Source organism: Leguminivora glycinivorella, chromosome 17 (genome assembly GCF_023078275.1).
Source record: "Leguminivora glycinivorella isolate SPB_JAAS2020 chromosome 17, LegGlyc_1.1, whole genome shotgun sequence".
NCBI lineage: Eukaryota > Metazoa > Arthropoda > Insecta > Lepidoptera > Tortricidae > Leguminivora > Leguminivora glycinivorella.
In genome coordinates this window covers 16967062-16989111 of record NC_062987.1, presented here as the reverse complement: position 1 = coordinate 16989111, position 22050 = coordinate 16967062, and the positions used below count along the sequence as shown (strand labels likewise).

The following is a 22050-nucleotide window of genomic DNA, read 5'->3' as shown; positions in this document are numbered from 1 at the left end:
CACTGGTCCCACCGCGAGCTAGTAAGCTATTGAGCTATCGGCTATAAAAACGAACAAAAGATAATCACTCCCGTGCAAATAAAAGAGACACGACGATATTGATAGCTCACCGCTGGGCGAGTAAAGTCGCCGTTAATAAAATTTGTGAACAATGTAAACAAACCTTGTAGTCAAAATGTCGTTGATTTCCATTCTAACTCATCAGATACTGGCTAAATCCAAGTGTTATTTAATAAATAATTCATCTCACATTATGATCCTCAACCTTTAAAATAATAAAATTGTGCTCAAATATTGATATTTTATATAATGGTTTGTTTACATTGTTGACAATTTCTATTGACAGCGATTTTAACCATAAACATCGCTGTGTCTCTTTTATTTAGGCGGGAGTGATTATCTTTTGTTCGTTTTTATAGCCGATAGCTAATAGTTTACTAACTCGCGGTGGGACCAGTGCCTTAACCCCTGGAACGCCGGTGTCAAAAATTTGCTAATGAATTAATAACTTTCAATTTGTTAATTACAGTTTAAATTGCCTGGGACAGATTTGGAACAAGGCGCTTGAGGGGTTAACAGTGACAGGCAGTTTGATGCAACCGGCCCTAAAACTAAATTACTCACCAATCCATCCATCCCGGCATAGGCACCCAGCTCCCCCAGAAATTCCTTCCCCCCCGCTCCCTCTGTGCCTCAGAAGGCCACTGCACATCGATCCTCCTCCCCAGATTAATACAATCGTACACCCCGAGCGGCTCAATTATCAACACTTTACTCCCCACGCTCACATTCATCTTCAACTCACTTCTGCCCGAATCCGACCTTTTAATCTTAGTTTTTATATCCTTATTTTTAGAATCTTTCTTCCCTTCTTTTTTAAGGATACTCTCCTTGTTGGACAGGTCGGAGTAGTGAGTTTCTTTGAGCGGGATCGCTTCGGGTTTCTCTATGTAGCGGCCAGTGAGTTCGCGGTAGCTTTCTCGCTCGTGACGGATCTCTTTGCTGAGTTTGGAGAGGTCCTTCGACGTGCCCTCGTTTAGGAAGTATCTGAAAAAGGACAAATTAATTAGGAAAACTTTAGTAATGCAGAGAATGGTGATAAATTAAGCATTCTTGGGATGGAGTTGCAAATGTGGACTTCTCAGATTTTTTTAAGAAGCTGCCGATAAAGCAATATTTAAGATCCCAATCTTGGATGATTCAAAAAGCACAAAAAAGAAGCAAAAATGTATTAATTATTAGTTTATTGACAAGTAATAAAGTAAGATAGAAGTAAATGATACAGGGCCAATATGTAATTTTTATAAAGGTCCTTTAAAAAAAAAAAGTTAATGATAAAATGTGTACTATCTACTGTGTACAGTCAGCGGCATAAATAAGTGATGATTCCTGTACCTTGTCGCGTTAATAGTTTGACAATTTCGTATGACATTTCAAACACGACGTTAAAGTGACAAGGTACAGTCAACTACAAAGATATGTATCCACTTTTTCACCTTGTTGCATTATAATAAGGTGAAAAAGCGGATACATTTCTTTGTAGTCGACTGTACAGAAATCATCAGATATTTATGCCGGTGACTGTAATAATGTATGTTGTGTGCGTAAAATTGTGTGTACCTACTGAGTTTGGATGTAGGTGTATCCACGTCTAGCTTATGTGTATACGTGTTGTGTGTGTATGTATGTATGTCTACCTTTCTAAGCTTCTGTCTTGCCTGGCGTGTCTGTTGGCGAGTATCCTGCAGTCAGGTAGACACGTCGGATAGACCGTGTGGAGCTAATTCTTCTAACAAAGACTCTTATACTACAACATGTGTATGTGTGTACTAGTGTGTGTATGTATGTCTACCTTTGTAAGTCTCTGTCTTGCCTGGCGTGTCTGTTGGCGAGTATCTTGCAGTCAGGTAGTGACACGTCGGATAGACCGTGTGGGGCTAATTCTTCTAGGGAGGACTCTTCTGAACGCCGCGGGGCGGCCGTCTGAAAATCAGGGATTCGGATTTAAGATATAACATACTAGCTTTTGCCCGCGGCTTCGCTCGTGTTAGAAAGAGACAAAAAATAGCCTATGTCACTCTCAATCCCTTCAACTATCATCACTTACAAAAATCAGGTCAATTAGTCGCTGCGTTTTGCCGTGAAAGACGGACAAACAAACAGACATACACATTTGCCCATTTATACTATTAGTATGGATTATTGAGAATTGAGAGTGATGTCTGTTTTGTATAGAAAATGTAAGACTGGAAAATATTTACCATCATAGTAAAGGGAACAAGTTGTCATGAACGGCTCAACTCTAATGCCAATCAGCTTTCCTTTTGCCAAAACAAACGTATAGATAAAAACTAAAGAAAATATCAAATCTATTGGTATTTTTAACAAACATATTTGCACGTATGTTTGTATGCTCAATATGATAGACGAAAAGTCTCTTAAGGCCCACTTGTACCAATAATGTCTTAACTCAGGGTTAGTGTGTCATCTGTCAAATTCCATATAAAATGGTGGGTTAACCCTACAGTTCTGTTGGTGCAAGTGGCCCTAATAGTTAAGCATTAAAAAATTTTGATATTTCTTTTCCCATGTAAAAGTATGAGCAGTTATTTAGCATCTGAAAGGAAATTTCGCAACTTTACTTACTTTAGAACTAGCGGAGCGCCTCGGCTGGTCTCGCCAAGCGCCTTCCCAGCCACTGCCGGTGGAGCCCTTCAATATAATTTATATGATTAACAATGTATAAAAAAATAACGGACTTTATAAAAATCATTTCAACATTTCTTTTGCAAACATCACAATCTGTCGTGCTCGGGCAAAGACCAAGCGTGCAATGCCGCTAAGATGTCGATATTAGGTGTTATTTTTGGTTTGGGGTGTCAGTTTTGACGACCGGTCTGGCGCAGTCGGTAGTGACCCTGCCTGCTAAGCCGCGGTCCTGGGTTCGAATCCCGGTAAGGGCATTTATTTGTGTGATGAGCACAGATATTTGTTCCTGAGTCATGGATGTTTTCTATGTATATAAGTATGTATTTATCTATTTATGTATGTATATCGTCGCTTAGCACCCATAGTACAAGCTTTGATTAGTTTGGGGCTAAGTTGATCTGTGTAAGGTGTCCCCAATATTTATACTATGTCAAACAAGTTTGTCAGTAAATAAGAACTAAGAAATTATAGGTGACCTTTTCTCTAGCACCCTAAAGAAAAGGATGCATATAGTTTTCTTTGTTCTTATTGACTGACAGACTTGGTTGACGGAGTATATTCATTGATTTATTGAGTTTACCTGCGGCTCGTCGGGCTTGGCGTCGTCGCGCGCGTCGAGCCGGAACGACGCGGGCCGCGGCCGCTCGCGCCGCGGGCGCCGGCTGTTGCCGCCCTGCAACAATGTTACCTTCAATACGGATATGCACGTAACTCTAGAATGGCCAAAATATTTGTATTTGTAATCTTTATTGCTAAAAAACATAGGTACGTTTCAGTGGCGACGCGTGAAATTTTTTCTTGGTAAAGCCGGAGGGGTTTTTGGGATCTGTATTGTATGGACTTCTACAGATACTGCAGAATTTTAGGGAACCCGTTGGAAATCGAGTTGTATCGACGCTACGCCACTGGTACGTTTACAAAATACTACATGAGATTTATCGTAATTTAATAGTGAAATAAAATAAAAAGTCTGTTTTAAATTCCCGCACAAATTGTCAAAACTTATAGACGTCTAGCGTAATATGACGACACGTTGCGTTTAAAACGTCGTCTCGTGTCGTGTGTACGGCCAGACGTGTGACGTCAGATTTCCCTCGATCGAGCGCGCCAAAATGGCCACGTTAATTGCCCATAAATTATAGCGGTTTTAATTATTTTTTTTTCTAGTTTCTTACTTTACATTCTTTTCTAGTTTCTTTTTTTATATTTTTTACAGGTACTTACCTGAAATTACCAGGAAACGTTTTCCGTGATCATGATACATGCAACTGCGTCGAAATATCAAGACCTCAATAGAAATTAAAAAGGTAATCACGGTCTATATCCCGGTCAATATAATTCTAATGGCTAGGAATAATTCCGATTAATTCAGCTTTCAAACAAAAAAAAAAACTAAATCTAAATCGGTTCATCTGTTCGGGAGCTATGATGCCACAGACAGACACATACAGACCGACACGTCAAACTTATAACATTCCGTCGTTTTTGCGTGGGGCGTTGAAAAGGTCCAATTGCGAGAATATTGTCTATAAATACAATCAGGTTTTCAGAAAAATGTTTCCCCTTGCCCCCCCCCCCCCCCACCCTTTATAGACGTTTAATGTACATAACGGCACAGAATATATAATAGTACAAGTACAGAAGGCCCACTGCTTAGATATTCACTAAATGCCGCCTTTTTAAATGCCTACAATACTTTAACAAAGAAACGAGCCGCACGTGCGTAGAGTCGGACGATAGGGTTGCCTATGGATTAAAACGAATTAGTACTCAGATAAAATGTTATACTATACATTCAAGTGTTGGGTACTGTCTAGGTATATATTATACAGTATTTATATATTTTTGTTTAAGCCCTAACATCACAAGCCTTAATGAACTTTTCCGTGGGACTTCATCAATAGTAGATCTGTGTAAGATTGTCCTATTTTATTCATGATGTCTATTTAACTAAGCATTATTAGCCATTCCACAAGCGGACAACGCATATGAACCTTGAAGCACGAACGTCGTGAGAACGAGCGCCACCCCTGATTATGCCGCGAACTCGCGGCAGCCAACATGTACTTGTAGCGCGGCGATAGAATCGCGGAGTGAGCCGCCCCTGATAACGGTATGAAGCCAATAGTGTTGTACCTGTCTGGCAGGCTCCTTGCCGTGGCTTCTCGCTCTCATGTTGCGCTCCCGCCGCGCGGTCCCCGGAGCGCGCTCCTCGCTCCGCCGCCGGTTATCTGTCGTGTCCTGTGTGGGTGGTCCATACGCTGCAACAAAACAATATTACAATACGATACAATAGGCGAGACGACTAGAAAGACTAATTAGTCCGTCAGTTAGATTATCAAAGAATTTTTTAGACACGTATTTTTTACTTTTTTCACGTAAACGACAAATGACGACGGTACAGTGCGTTAAAGTTTCGCGTGACGTCACGCCTAGGTACAATTTTTACTTAGAAGTGACGTCACAAGCCCCCACTCCGGAACTTTGATGCTCTATATCTTTGTATTTTTTCATTAATTAAATAGAAAAAGCGAAAAATATGTGTTTAGTATTTTTGGACGACCTAACTGACGGACTAAACAGAATGCCATTTTTTTATGTAACCGTCATCCCTATTGCGTAAAAGAGTAAATTCGAAACGAGTGGCGATGAATTAAAACACGACCGAAGGGAGTGTTATAAATCGATACGAGCTACGAATTTCCTTTTCGCAAGTGTATCGTACACGTTTTTCAGTACAGATGGCCCTCCGAAGTTTCGACCTGACATATAATGAACCACTTCTCGCACTAGTGCGTAAAAAAAACTCCACCTGTACTGAAAATATATTTAGACAATCCATAGGTATATCACACACACACACATACACACACTGTATTTCCAAAACGGGTAGGCAGCGCATATGAAATTGCCGAAGTTTCAGTGCCGCTCTTAGCAAGTAAAGGGAGGATTTGGGATATTGCAGTGACAGGTTGCTAGCCAATTGCCCACACCACAACGGAACCCATATATGTACCACAGTAGACTACGAAGCTCATGGGAGCAAAGGGAGGTGAAATTCTTAATCCGTCACCACACGGGTCACGGGTAGGCAAAATTGAGACAGAAATTAAATACAAAATTTAAATGGTTAAAAACACTCCCGACAGATTTAGATTTCAAATAAAAACGAAATCTAAAGTCGGTTCATCAATCACACAGACAGACACGTCGAACTTATAATACCCCGAACGTTTTTGCGTCGGGGGTTAAAATATTAAAATGAGCGTAACTCACCGTTCGCGGTTTCTTCTTGCGTCCGTTCGTGTGAGTGTTCTCTTAGCAAGCCGGCTAGAGACGCCAGCGTGGCGCCCGGTTTACCCGCGCTGGCTAGACTGCCGCGCGTGCCCGCTGTAAACAGAATCTATTTTTATCTCAATTAGAGGTAGGCCGAATATTCGGTAAATATTCGGTATATTCGGCAAGTTTTTCAATATTCGATTTCGGCCGAATAGTTCGGTGACATTGCCGAATATTTACCGAATAAACAAAGTAAATAAATAGCGTAAGTTGTTTCGTAATTCATCACATAATGACATCCTATTTCTGCATTCTAAGGAACTTCCTTCCTTCCTTTTCCAAAGGGAGCTAAAAATGCGTTAAAATATAATATACAATAATTTTGTATGAAAGTAAAAATAACGTATCTCAACAAACAAAAACCAAAATTTTCTTATGCACTAAATTATAGGAACATGAACATTAAGATAGATGTGTACCCATTACCAATCATTGAAGCGTTTTTAACTCTAAGACAAAGATTTAAAATATGGCTCAACCGAATATTCGGCCGCATGTTCGGCTCGGTAACAGCTGAACCGAATGTTCGGCCGAATATTCGTATTCGGCAAAGTCCATATTCGGCTCATCTCTAATCTCAATCATTCAAATGAAGGAAAGAATAAGATTAAGGATAAGAATTAGAGGCCTTATTCCTAAAGACGAGCCTTTTTTGCAAAATAGAACCTTTTTCATTCAAAATTATAAAGAAACTATAAATGATTATTAAAAAAATGATAATGTTCCTAAAAGTACATATCTTAAGCTAGAAAGTCAATTGGTACTACTTTAAAATATGTCTTTTTATACTTCCGAAAAATCAGTTTTTTCGGAAGACGTTTTCAATTTTCATAGTGGGATAGCTCGTTTAGAATCGTGATTGTGCTGTTAAAAATGTTATTTGGGGTAATAAATGATCACAATCCTATTTGTTATATCCTGTACGAGTTAGCTAATACTTTGACATTTTAAGATTTACTTGAAATGGTGGATAAATAACCTTCCGTATCCTCCCCATTTTTTCGATAAAAAGAGGTTTACATTATGTATTTTTCCTGCGATTCCTGCATTTTTTGTAACTCTTAAATAATATTATCCTAAACTAGAACTTCTTATTGACCTATAAGAAAAAAATCATACATATAAGACATACCTTTCTGTCGATAGATATGTTTTTAAAACACCTAAAATTCGAATAAAAGACACTGTGCTAACGCGAGCCCGCTCAGTCTGCGCCGAGCGCTCGAAGACAACGGACCTGCGTTTGATCGTCCGGCGCACCTAGCTTTTGTAAGCAGCTCGATAGTTCCGAGAAGTGCCGTAAACTGCGACTAAACAAATCTTGATCCTTTTTACACCTTATGCAATTTTAGCATTCGACATGCTTTTCATATGATTTTGGATTTTAAGTTATACGTGAAGTTTGAATTATTATTATATTTTGGGACCAGGATGAGGTTCTGGTTCTCATGATGATGGATTCAGGCAGGAGATGTTCAACAGAACTGCTATTCTACTTATCATAACTCCACCATGTTTGGGCTCATTAGATTTGGGCTGATGAGCACCATCGATCTAGATGAGGTCCAAGGTCTCATGATGGAGTCAGGAGGTGGTCAACAGAACTGCTATTCTCCTCCTCATAACCCCATCCATCATGTTTGGGCTCATTAGATTTGGGCTGACGAGCACCATCGAACTAGATGAGGTCCAAGGTCTCATGACGGGGTCAGGAGGTGGCCAACAGAACTGCTATTCTCCTCATCATAACCCCATCATGTTCGGGCTCATTAGATTTGGGCTGACGAGCACCATCGAACTAGATGAGGTCCAAGGTCTCATGATGGAGTCAGGAGGTGGTCAACAGAACTGCTATTCTCCTCATCATAACCCCATCATGTTTGGGCTCATTAGATTTGGGCTGACGAGCACCATCGAACTAGATGAGGTCCAGGGTCTCATGATGGAGTCAGGAGGTGGTCAACAGAACTGCTATTCTCCTCATCATAACCCCATCATGTTTGGGCTCATTAGATTTGGGCTGACGAGCACCACCGAACTAGATGAGGTCCAAGGTCTTATGACGGGGTCAGGAGGTGGCCAACAGAACTGCTATTCTCCTCATCATAACCCCATCATGTTCGGGCTCATTAGATTTGGGCTGACGAGCACCATCGAACTAGATGAGGTCCAAGGTCTCATGATGGAGTCAGGAGGTGGTCAACAGAACTGCTATTCTCCTCATCATAACCCCATCATGTTTGGGCTCATTAGTTTTGGGCTGACGAGCACCATCGAACTAGATTAGGTCCAGGGTCTCATGATGGAGTCAGGAGGTGGCCAACAGAACTGCTATTCTCCTCATCATAATCCCATCATGTTCGGGCTCATTAGATTTGGGCTGACGAGCACCATCGAACTAGACGAGGTCCAAGTTCTCATGATGGAGTCAGGAGGTGGTCAACAGAACTGCTATTCTCCTCATCATAACCCCATCATGTTTGGGCTCATTATAAATATGTGGAAGGTCGTTAATAATAATAAATGTTTTATTAGGGTACCCCTACATGTAAAGAGGGGGCAGATATTTTTTTCATTTCAACCCCAACGTGTGATATATTGTTAGATAGGTATTTAAAAATGAATTAGGTTTTACTAAGATCGATTTTTGATAATTTTCATATTTTCGGAAATTATCGCTATAACTTTTGAACCATATGTTTAAAAATATGAAAAAAATCACAAAAGTAGAACTTTACAAAGACTTTCTTTGAAAATTTGTTTTGAACTTTATAGGTTAGTTTTTGAGAAAAATACGGAAAACTACGGAACCCTACACTGAGCGTGGCCCGACACGCTTTTGGCCGGTTTTTATTTTATTTTAACACGTTCCCTGTGTAACCGACAACCAGAAATTGACTCCTCACGTGCATTTTTATTTTTTTGTAAATTAACTCGGACTGTATTATATTGTTATATTTATACACAAATACATCTTTTATGACGACCGTTTTCCCTATTTTCCCATTTTTTCGAGTGACCCACATGTATTGTGATGCACACACGTATAGGCTTCTAAACTAGTGCCCACAATGTGATGCATGCACGTACTATCTCATTGCTGAGTGCATCACTCCTATATTTATATACATATTTTTAAGTAATTTGACGTTCTTTTTGTTTTTATATATGTGGCCTACGTTTGTTTAAGCCATTTTTTTTTTGAAGGAAGAAAGTTTCACAAAAGTTTGATTGGTATATGAATATGCCTAGTCAATTGTCAGAAGTGTTAGGTAAGACGGATGTTAATCATGAAATACTTTTCAAAACTAAATGCGATTAGTTATTTTTTTCCATATACCTACTTATGAATAAATATAGATAATTTTAGAGGGAGTGAAAATATCATCAGTAGAAAATATCATGGACGAATTGGAGCAAATTGATGGTTCTAACATTTCTGGTGATAGGACCTGTATCGTCCTTGGACTATTGATGACATAAAATACTTTATTAATCGTGATTATCTTGAAGATTCCAGAATCAAACAATTGGAGATTACGTGGCTTTGCAAAAACTTACTAAGACATAGCCTGAACCAGGTTTGCCGCGTCTAGTTCAAAATGCAGAATGTGTACTGCCAGTACCAAATTTGACGTCTGACAACCGACAATCTGGAGCTTTATATAGTTGAATCCTTGCATCACAGTTTACGAATTTATTTGATTAGTCTTTTGTTTTCAATATAACGTGACATTAATGCAAATAATTAATATTGTTTAGTTATTTAAAATAAAAAAGATATTTTTTTTTAAACAGCCATCACCTGGCAACATTATGAAAATGTCCTCCGGACGCACGTGTTTTCTGTCAAAGTTTTGGTACCCAATATGTGCACGCAAATAAAAAACATCTAGCTCACACGTGCAATTTTTGGCGATGCCTTATGTTCACGAGGGGTCGTGCATCACCCATGATGCATGCACGTATCATGTACACCCTAAAATGCTACACATATGATACATGCACAGGGAACGTGTTAATACGTTTCTGTGCTATTCATACATAGCCACCCTAGGGGATTCAGTATTGACAGCTTCTTTTTTTTCTTTCTGCATATATTTGTTTCCGCTTTTAAGTTTATTGTAAATAAGACTGCTTGCACTTACATTGAGATTATAATTACATAATGCTATTAAATGAAATCTAATGAAGCGTTGTTTTATTTCCTAAATCTCAAAACCCTTTAAATCGAATATGTATAGTAATGAGCAAAAATTTTACCGCAGGCTTTCCAAACCGACGATGCTTGATCAGCTACTTTTAGAACGAACATGTACACCGTGTCCAATAAGTCCGAATACTCACATTTTACCTCAGTTCTAAAGATATAGGGATCACAGGCCATCAAATTCTTATTTAAACTGAAGAGTATATTCCTTTTAATAAAATACAAGCACAAAGTTCATGAAATTTCCGAAGTGTCTAAGAAAAACAAAGAGGTAAAGTGCCAACAAAATACTTGCTCGGCACGCAGGTGACGAGTTATTTTTTATAAGCAGAATCAGATCTGTATGTGATAAAACAGACGCCACGTGTCCAAAATAAACTATTATGGGTACCGAGGATAGATAACGTTCCGGGCAACTAGAAAAATGTGCCTAGGTTCCAGAGCTCACCATTGGCCCAGGTGTGGGATGCAGTATGTAAGCGAGGTAAACTACCTTCAGTACTTACAGATAAAAGCGTTAAAATCAACGTTTTTTTTCTTTAAAACCAAGGTTTTGGAGAAAAAAATGCCTTAAAGTTAAAAAGGATGCTTGGGAATGAGTATCATGTGTCCCAACAAGACGCACCTCCAGCACATTCGGCAAATGGTATTCTAGCGTAGTTTCAGACTAATTTGGCAGTTTTTTATCCGAAACATGAGTGGCCACCCAGGCCTCCAGGTTTAGGCGTATTAGACTACTTTGTATGGTCATACATGCTTTGAAGACTAAATTTTTATAAAATCATAAACCTAGATCATTTCAAAAATATTATTGAGAGTATTTGGGATGAAATGTGAAGAAAACGGTGCGTGCCGCGTGTGATCCGTTTGAGAAGCGTTTGAGGCTGGTAAACAAGTTAATGCTGGAGTTATTCCAAAACATTTGTTGTGAATGTAGTAAATAAGAGTGCCATTCATAAAATATAATAATAATGTAGTAACTATTTGTTCATTTTGTTTTATTGGCTATTTGTGCTGTATTCAAACTTATTGGACACGGTGTACATATTTTGATTTTCACCCTTTAAAATGTTTCTAAGACGCAACGTTTTGCAAATTTGGTCACGTCATGCACATTTAAACTGTGGAATGAATTGTCGCCAGCGGTATTTCCGGACCAATGCGACCATCAAACCTTCAAGAAAAGAGCGTACATCCATCTTAAAGGCCGGCAACGCACCTCCAACACTAAATGCATAAATAAAATAAATTAATAGTTTAAAAAACACTATAAAACACGCTTTTATAAATGCACGTAAAAGCCAAAAATAAATTATGGATCGTTCAAGTTGTCTCTATTTGTGAGCTGAAGTTTAAAAACTATGTGCTTTTAATTATAATATTTGATTGTAAAAGCGTGGGGCGCTGGAACAGGAAAGACTTTTTGTATAACTTGCTGATAAATCAAATTATGCTATGTTACGGGAAGGGAGGTTACACAGATTGACGCGCTAACTGGAGTTGCTATGACTAGTAGGTTCTACATTAAACAGTCAAATCAATTAAAAGTCAGTGTTCAAAGTAGGTACCAGTTTGTCGAACTCAGACAAAATATGCGCTAGTAGCGAGGAGAGTCGACAGTCACCGACACTTAGAACGCCGCTTTTTTCCGGTAATCAAAGTACAAAAGGGGAAAGTGTCTACAGTGACAGGATGCAGAGTTCTTGTTCGTGGACGAGATATCTTTGGTTATCTTTGGTAACCCTTAGGCGGCATATGTAAACGTTATGTTCTTATGCAACTTCATTCGCCAGGAAGTTCGGATTAGTATTTGTTTACAAGAAAGTCTTTCCTGTTCCAGCGCCCCACGCTTTTACAATCAAATATTATAATTAAAAGCACATAGTTTTTAAACTTCAGCTCACAAATAGAGACAACTTGAACGATCCATAATTTATTTTTGGCTTTTACGTGCATTTATAAAAGCGTGTTTTATAGTGTTTTTTAAACTATTAATTTATTTTATACTTTTTAGTCATTAATAATGAAATACTTTTAACATTTATACATAAATTTATTTCAAGTAGGCGGATTTTACATGCCATTTGTGGCTTAACGTGTACTTATTGCTAATTGCTACTTAATAATAACTAGCGGCTACCTTCTTATTACGGTATTATCATAAAAATGTTTATACCTAGTAAGTTATTCGTAAAAGATAGACAATATAGACATGTGCCATCGCGGACTTTTTGAAGACATTAGAGAGACATACTTTCGCCATACATTGTTTTGAAGCTCTCAGCTAGTGGGATTTTGTTTGACTCGATTAGAAAATATTGTCACATTTCAACTAATTCAAACAAAATTTAAGTATTTCTTTTTTGCCGAGCCCCCCTTTATTTGGTCTTAAGGGTCACAGAAAAACCATTACCCAACTTATTTTAAATACAACGTTGATCTTTCTTTTATGCGGGGGCTTCGCCCCCCGAGCCCCCCTTTGTTTACTCTTAAAGGTCACAAGAAAACGCTAACCCAACTTATTTTAAATACTACGTTGATCTTTCTTTTATGCGGGGGGCTTCGCCCCCCGAGCCCCTCTTTTCGTTACTCTTAAGGGTAACAAGAAAACCCTAACCCAACTTATTCTAAATACTACGTTGATCTTTCTTTCATGCGGGGGCTTCGCCCCCGAGCCCCTTTCCTTTACTCTTAAGGATCACAAGAAAACCTTAACCCAACTTATTTTAAATACAACGTTGATCTTTCTTTTATACGGGGGGCTTCGCTCTCGAGCCCCCCTTTTCGTTACTCTTAAGAGTAACAAGAAAACCCTAATCCAACTTATTTTAAACACAACGTTTATCTTTCTTTTGTGCGGGGGGCTTCGCCCCCCGAGCCCCCCTTTGTTTGCTCGTAAAGGTCACAAGAAAACGCTAACCCAACTTATTTTAAATACTACGTTGATTTTCTTTTATGCGGGGGCTTCGCCCCCGAGCCCCCTTTTCGTTACTCTTAAGGGTCACAAGAAAACCCTAACCCAACTTATTTTAAATACTACGTTGATCTTTCTTTTATGCGGGGGCTTCGCCCCCGAGCCCCCTTTTCGTTACTCTTAAGGGTCACAAGAAAACCCTAAACCAACTTATTTTAAATACAACGTTGATCTTTCTTCCATGCGGGGGCTTCGCCCCCGGCCCCCCCTTTTGTTTGCTCTTAAAGGTCACAAGAAAACGCTAACCCAACTTATTTTAAATACAACGTTGATCTTTCTTTTATGCGGGGGCTTCGCCCCCGAGCCCCCTTTGTTTGCTCTTAAAGGTCACAAGAAAACGCTAACCCAACTTATCTTAAATACTACGTTGATCTTTCTTTCGTGCGGGGGCTTCGCCCCCGAGCCCCCTTTGTTTGCTCTTAAGGTCACAAGAAAACGCTAACCCAACTTATTTTAAATACAACGTTGATCTTTCTTTTATGCGGGGGGCTTCGCACCCCGAGCCCCCCTTTGTTTGCTCTTAAAGGTCACAAGAAAACGCTAACCCAACTTATTCTAAATACTACGTTAATCTTTCTTTTATGCGGGGGCTTCGCCCCCCGAGCCCCCCTTTTCGTTACTCTTAAGAGTAACAAGAAAACCCTAATCCAACTTATTTTAAACACAACGTTTATCTTTCTTTTGTGCGGGGGGCTTCGCCCCCCGAGCCCCCCTTTGTTTGCTCGTAAAGGTCACAAGAAAACGCTAACCCAACTTATTTTAAATACTACGTTGATTTTTCTTTTATGCGGGGGCTTCGCCCCCGAGCCCCCCTTTTCGTTACTCTTAAGGGTCACAAGAAAACCCTAACCCAACTTATTTTAAATACTACGTTGATCTTTCTTTTATGCGGGGGGCTTCGCCCCCCGAGCCCCCCTTTTCGTTACTCTTAAGGGTCACAAGAAAACCCTAAACCAACTTATTTTAAATACAACGTTGATCTTTCTTCCATGCGGGGGCTTCGCCCCCGCCCCCTTTTGTTTGCTCTTAAAGGTCACAAGAAAACGCTAACCCAACTTATTTTAAATACAACGTTGATCTTTCTTTTATGCGGGGGGCTTCGCCCCCCGAGCCCCCCTTTGTTTGCTCTTAAAGGTCACAAGAAAACGCTAACCCAACTTATCTTAAATACTACGTTGATCTTTCTTTCGTGCGGGGGCTTCGCCCCCGAGCCCCCCTTTGTTTGCTCTTAAAGGTCACAAGAAAACGCTAACCCAACTTATTTTAAATACAACGTTGATCTTTCTTTTATGCGGGGGCTTCGCACCCCGAGCCCCCCTTTGTTTGCTCTTAAAGGTCACAAGAAAACGCTAACCCAACTTATTCTAAATACTACGTTAATCTTTCTTTTATGCGGGGGGCTTCGCCCCCCGAGCCCCCCTTTTCGTTACTCTTAAGAGTAACAAGAAAACCCTAATCCAACTTATTTTAAACACAACGTTTATCTTTCTTTTGTGCGGGGGCTTCGCCCCCCGAGCCCCCTTTGTTTGCTCGTAAAGGTCACAAGAAAACGCTAACCCAACTTATTTTAAATACTACGTTGATTTTTCTTTTATGCGGGGGCTTCGCCCCCCGAGCCCCCCTTTTCGTTACTCTTAAGGGTCACAAGAAAACCCTAACCCAACTTATTTTAAATACTACGTTGATCTTTCTTTTATGCGGGGGGCTTCGCCCCCCGAGCCCCCTTTTCGTTACTCTTAAGGGTCACAAGAAAACCTAAACCAACTTATTTTAAATACAACGTTGATCTTTCTTCCATGCGGGGGCTTCGCCCCCCGGGCCCCCCTTTTGTTTGCTCTTAAAGGTCACAAGAAAACGCTAACCCAACTTATTTTAAATACAACGTTGATCTTTCTTTTATGCGGGGGGCTTCGCCCCGCGAGCCCCCCTTTGTTTGCTCTTAAAGGTCACAAGAAAACGCTAACCCAACTTATCTTAAATACTACGTTGATCTTTCTTTCGTGCGGGGGGCTTCGCACCCCGAGCCCCCCTTTGTTTGCTCTTAAAGGTCACAAGAAAACGCTAACCCAACTTATCTTAAATACTACGTTGATCTTTCTTTCGTGCGGGGGGCTTCGCCCCCCGAGCCCCCCTTTGTTTGCTCTTAAAGGTCACAAGAAAACGCTAACCCAACTTATTTTAAATACAACGTTGATCTTTCTTTTATGCGGGGGCTTCGCACCCCGAGCCCCCTTTGTTTGCTCTTAAAGGTCACAAGAAAACGCTAACCCAACTTATTCTAAATACTACGTTAATCTTTCTTTTATGCGGGGGCTTCGCCCCCGAGCCCCCTTTTCGTTACTCTTAAGAGTAACAAGAAAACCTAATCCAACTTATTTTAAACACAACGTTTATCTTTCTTTTGTGCGGGGGCTTCGCCCCCGAGCCCCCTTTGTTTGCTCGTAAAGGTCACAAGAAAACGCTAACCCAACTTATTTTAAATACTACGTTGATTTTTCTTTTATGCGGGGGCTTCGCCCCCGAGCCCCCTTTTCGTTACTCTTAAGGGTCACAAGAAAACCCTAACCCAACTTATTTTAAATACTACGTTGATCTTTCTTTTATGCGGGGGCTTCGCCCCCGAGCCCCCCTTTTCGTTACTCTTAAGGGTCACAAGAAAACCCTAAACCAACTTATTTTAAATACAACGTTGATCTTTCTTCCATGCGGGGGCTTCGCCCCCGGCCCCCTTTTGTTTGCTCTTAAAGGTCACAAGAAAACGCTAACCCAACTTATTTTAAATACAACGTTGATCTTTCTTTTATGCGGGGGCTTCGCCCCCGAGCCCCCTTTGTTTGCTCTTAAAGGTCACAAGAAAACGCTAACCCAACTTATCTTAAATACTACGTTGATCTTTCTTTCGTGCGGGGGCTTCGCCCCCGAGCCCCCCTTTGTTTGCTCTTAAAGGTCACAAGAAAACGCTAACCCAACTTATTTTAAATACAACGTTGATCTTTCTTTTATGCGGGGGCTTCGCACCCCGAGCCCCCTTTGTTTGCTCTTAAAGGTCACAAGAAAACGCTAACCCAACTTATTCTAAATACTACGTTAATCTTTCTTTTATGCGGGGGCTTCGCCCCCGAGCCCCCTTTTCGTTACTCTTAAGAGTAACAAGAAAACCCTAATCCAACTTATTTTAAACACAACGTTTATCTTTCTTTTGTGCGGGGGCTTCGCCCCCGAGCCCCCTTTGTTTGCTCGTAAAGGTCACAAGAAAACGCTAACCCAACTTATTTTAAATACTACGTTGATTTTTCTTTTATGCGGGGGCTTCGCCCCCGAGCCCCCTTTTCGTTACTCTTAAGGGTCACAAGAAAACCCTAACCCAACTTATTTTAAATACTACGTTGATCTTTCTTTTATGCGGGGGCTTCGCCCCCCGAGCCCCCCTTTTCGTTACTCTTAAGGGTCACAAGAAAACCCTAAACCAACTTATTTTAAATACAACGTTGATCTTTCTTCCATGCGGGGGCTTCGCCCCCCGGGCCCCCCTTTTGTTTGCTCTTAAAGGTCACAAGAAAACGCTAACCCAACTTATTTTAAATACAACGTTGATCTTTCTTTTATGCGGGGGGCTTCGCCCCCCGAGCCCCCCTTTGTTTGCTCTTAAAGGTCACAAGAAAACGCTAACCCAACTTATCTTAAATACTACGTTGATCTTTCTTTCGTGCGGGGGCTTCGCCCCCCGAGCCCCCCTTTGTTTGCTCTTAAAGGTCACAAGAAAACGCTAACCCAACTTATTTTAAATACAACGTTGATCTTTCTTTTATGCGGGGGGCTTCGCACCCCGAGCCCCCCTTTGTTTGCTCTGAAAGGTCACAAGAAAACGCTAACCCAACTTATTTTAAATACTACGTTGATCTTTCTTTCATGCTTCCCCCGTCGAGCCCCCCCTTTTTTTCTGTTCTTATCTTCCGGCACCATCATCAGGCCTTGAAACCTAATCGTAGTCATAGTTCATTACAAGACTTTTCTAAGAAGCCCAAAAACAGCTATGATACGATGTTCCATCATGTAGTTCCAGTTCATATCTTCCGGCTCCATCATCAGACCTTGAAACCTAATCGTAGTCAAAGTTCATTACAAGACTTTTCTAAGAAGCCCAAAAACAGCTATGATACGATGTTCCATCATGTAGTTCCAGTTCATATCTTCCGGCTCCATCATCAGACCTTGAAACCTAATCGTAGTCAAAGTTCATTACAAGACTTTTCTCAGAAGCCCAAAAACAGCTATGATACGATGTTCCATCATGTAGTTCCAGTTCATAACTTCCGGCTCCATCATCAGACCTTGAAACCTAATCGTAGTCAAAGTTCATTACAAGACTTTTCTAAGAAACCCAAAAACAGCTATGATACGATGTTCCATCATGTAGTTCCAGTTCATATCTTTCGGCTTCATCATCAGACCTTGAAACCTAATTTTAGTCAAAGTTCATTACAAGACTTTTCTAAGAAACCCAAAAACGGCTATGATACGATGTTCCATCATGTAGTTCCAGTTCATATCTTCCGACTCCATCATCAGATCAGCTCAACAGTACCATATTATTGTATTGTCATCGGAACTACATATAGCTGCCAATTTTCATTACGCTACGACTCCTGGAAGATGGTTAAATTAGCTTCCTTAGATTCCATTACATACATAGTTACATACACGACGACCTAATAAAAGCGTGTTAAAAATACCAAAGTCACTATGAGTGTGCCGTTCAGATTTGAGGAGTTCGGTTCTGACCATCATCAGCAGTTCCACTGCACCAAATGTCACTGTTCCGGACGTAAGTGCATGCTGTTCTTATAAAAATACCAAAGTCACTATAAGCGTGCCGTTCAGATTTGAAGAGTTTGGTTCTGAGTGTTCTGACCATCATCAGCAGTTCCACTGCACCAAATATCACTGTTCTGGACTGGACGTAAGTGCATGATGTTCTTATAAGAATACCAAAGTCACTATAAGTGTTCCGTTCAGATTTGAGAAGATCGGTTCTGATCTGACCATCATCAGCAGTTCCACTGCACCAAATGTCACTGTTCTGGACGAAAGTGCATGCTGTTCTTATAAAAATACCAAAGTCACTATAAGCGTGCCGTTCAGATTTGAGAAGTTCCGTTCTGGCCATCATCAGCAATTCCACTGCACCAAATGTCACTGTTCCGTACCTAAATGCATGCTGTTCCTTTAAAAACACAAAAATCACCATACGTATGCCTTTCAGATTCGAGGAGTTCCCTCGATTACTCCAGGATCCCATCATCAGAACTGGGTTCTGAGAAAAATGGGACCAATCTGTATTCATATACATTCAATATTTTTTTTTAATCGGTCCAGTAACAACGGAGATATCGAGGAACAAACATAAAAAAATGAAAAAAAAAATAAACATACAGACGAATTGAGAACCTGGAAGGCGACGGTTAAAAAGTGACACATCATGAGCAGTTCCAATGCACCAAATGTCACTGTTCTGGACGTAAGTGCATGCTGTTCTTATAAAAATATGAAAGTCACTATAACTGTGATAATTTCCGAAAATATTAATATTATCAAAAAACGATCTGAGTAAACCCTTATTCATTTTTAAATACCTATCCAAAAATATATCACACGTTGGGGTTGGAATGAAAAAAAAAAATCAGCCCCCACTTTACACTTTACACTAATAAAACATTTTTTCCATTTTTGCACTTTATTGACGTGATGTATATACATATTGTTACTAAATTTCAGCTTTATAGTGCTTACGGTTACTGAGATTATCCGCGGACGGACGGACGGACGGACGGACGGACGGACGGACGGACGGACGGACGGACGGACGGACGGACGGACGGACGGATGGACAGACAGACATGGCGAAACTATAAGAGTTCCTAGTTGACTACGGAACCCTAAAAAACAGAAATCACTATTAAACTATTCTCTAATTTCAAGTTCCTAACTAAAATTTTCCTAATAAAAAAAAACAAATTGATCCCGCTACAAACTTTCACCCCCTTTTTCCCTCTACTAGGGGTGTAAATTTTCATAATCGATTCTTATCTCTTCGAAATTTTGTTAATGCAATCTATACAAATTTCGACTTTCTAGCTTTCGTAGTTTCGGCTCAGCGGTGTTGGTTGTTGAATCAATCAATTAGGAAACCTGAATTTATATATGTACATGTAGACTAATACTATACTTTTACTACATTCATATACCTTATTTACTACTACCATACCATGAATATGAAATTAAATAAAGAGTCCCCATATATAATTGAAAATTATGTTATTAGCAATTTAATTCAAAACTATCAAGATTATTCGTGTCTGCGTTGAAACGCGCGTTGAGTTGCCGGTGCTCGCGTACCGAGCGCCAACGCCATCTATCGATGGCCGTTTCGTGAAATTGATGAGCGCTCTAAGGAGTAAGGGGTCTTAAGGAAACCAATTTGAACGAAATACCAGTTGCCAGCTTTAGTGAATATTTAAAGGATGAGTGAACTCGCTTGCGATTTTAGTTGCTGTTAGAGTAAAATCAAACAGATTACGAATTAATTGTTAAAATACGCATTTGATATTTAGAATAAGATGATAATTGTACATTGTTGACGGTTTGAAAGTGCTTATTGTAAACCTATTTGAATCCATATTTATATTGTAAATGGGAAAGTGTGTGCGTCTGTTTGTTTGTCCGTCTTTTACGGCAAAACGGAGCGACGAATTGTCGTGATTTTTTAAGTGGAGATAGTTGAAAGGATGGAGAGTGACATAGGCTACTTTTTGTCTCTTTCTAACGCGAGCGAAGCCGCGTGCAAACGCTAGTAAAGAATGTTTTGGCTTTAACTGACTTTACAGTTAATATTTTACGGAAACCTAAAAATACCAAAGTAACTCACAAGTGATAAGCGATACGCGCGATGCAACGCTCTTCTCACATACGCCATATTTAAAGGCTAGGGATGTTCCAAGACTTCCAAGCCCGCAGTGACGTTACCGCGACGTAATGAAAATCTCAAGCGAGTTCTCGCACTGTGTAGTGTGTAAACGGGCCCTTACCTAGCGAGCTGCGGGACAAGTGCAGCGTGTTGTGTCGGGGAGTGCTGACGGCGCGAGCGGCCCCCGCCTCGGCTGCGGCCGCGTCCACCCCGCCGCTGGAGCAGCCTTCGCCACAGCGGCGACGGATCCTGTGTACAAAAATTCATTTCAGCAATTCTCGAAAAGTTTGTACAAAAATTAAGGAAAAAGTTAAATTTGTTTTTATTAATTCCTATTTTGTTACCAAGATTTTGTTAATTAATTGAGATTTTATTAAGTTTTATTTCGTAATTAAGGTTCTCTAGAATCTATATTTTCTTAATTATAACAATTAACCTGTATATATCTTACGAAAGTCAACTTATATTACTAAATGTTGGTAACAAAAAATTTATACACTTTTTACACATTTTACAGACGCAGCTATTTTAGTCCCTCTAAGACCCACTTGCACCAACCACTTAACTCAAGGTTAGTGGGCTGTCATCTGTAAAATTCCATTCGTTGGTGAAAGTGGCCCTTATAGAAATAGGCTTAAAAATGGCTAGTACAGTGGTAGTGACATATAAGAGTATTATAATAGGCTAGTTTCCTATACTTAAAATATTTTATGCAGTTACGAAATAAAGCACCACATAATTAGAAGATAAATATGGACAGCAGTTATTTTTAAACATGATTTCCATTTAATAAGTCAAAGAGAACGATATAAAGTAAATGAATTGACCGTGACGTCACTCCTCAGTATCATAGTAATTCCATATTAGCAAATCGTTTTGACAGTTCTTAAAAAGAAGCTGATTTGACTATTATGTAGTCAAAGGTATACGTAAATCAGGTTACCGAAGAATTATGCGTCCAACTAGATATACTTTATTTTTGATATGATAGCAAAGAAGTAGAAAGAATATACGAACGCTTGCTCTTTTACAAAGTGCCGCTACGTTAATTCCTGTAGCTTTAACGGCCTAGCCACGACATTGGTCTAAGCGCGACAGCGGCGAGCGGCGGCCATACATTGAAGCGAGACACAGCGATGGGACTTTTCATTCGCACATATGGTTGCCGCTCACCGCTGTCGCGCTTAGACCAATGTCGTGGCTGGGCCGTAACTGTATACCTTGTTTACCGCCTAAATTACTATTTTCTTAATAAAATACACAACAAAATCCAACAAATTTTCACTAACCTTTTACACAATGCTGCTACTCTAGTTCTAATAGCTCTAACAGTGACAGGTCCGCCAAGTAATGAGCAGAGCGGTGGTGACGTATCCGCGTACGATGTGGTCAAGGGTGAGACGTAGATCGGGTAACCGATGGGCTGGTCGCACGACGAGTTTATTATGTTGCGTAGGGCCTGTGAAAAAAATCACTAGTAACTATTTTATTTCATTTTTCGCGGTCCTGGGTTCAAATCCCGGTAAGGGCATTTATTTGTGTGATGAGCACAGATATTTGTTCCAAAGTCGTGGATGTTTTCTATGTACAGTCAAGTGTAAAAATATGGGTGTAAATCTTACTCACAAATATGTCCCATAGCACCTTAGTCCGGTGTAATAAGACCGTAGTACCATATTTTTGAGTCGATTTTTTTGATACTTATTTTTGCACTTGACTGTATATAAGTATGTATTTATCTATTTAAGTATGTATATCGTCGCTTAGCACCCATAGTACAAGCTATGCTTAGTTTGGGGCTAAGTTGATCTGTGTAAGGTGTCCCCAATATTTATTTTATTTTATCAAGAATAA

The 22050-nt window shown here is 40.0% G+C and overlaps 1 protein-coding gene across 1 annotated transcript in view; it reads right to left on the bottom strand.

Moving 5' to 3' along the window:
• The window catches only part of LOC125235296 (protein pecanex), a 57247-nt gene that overhangs the window by 1727 nt on the left and 33470 nt on the right, over nt 1-22050 (bottom strand). Inside the window, 8 exon segments of the mRNA XM_048141808.1 lie at nt 625-1047; nt 1853-1983; nt 2647-2712; nt 3290-3382; nt 4846-4970; nt 5986-6099; nt 20318-20445; nt 21486-21655. Coding sequence (XP_047997765.1) covers nt 625-1047; nt 1853-1983; nt 2647-2712; nt 3290-3382; nt 4846-4970; nt 5986-6099; nt 20318-20445; nt 21486-21655 — 1250 coding nt within the window.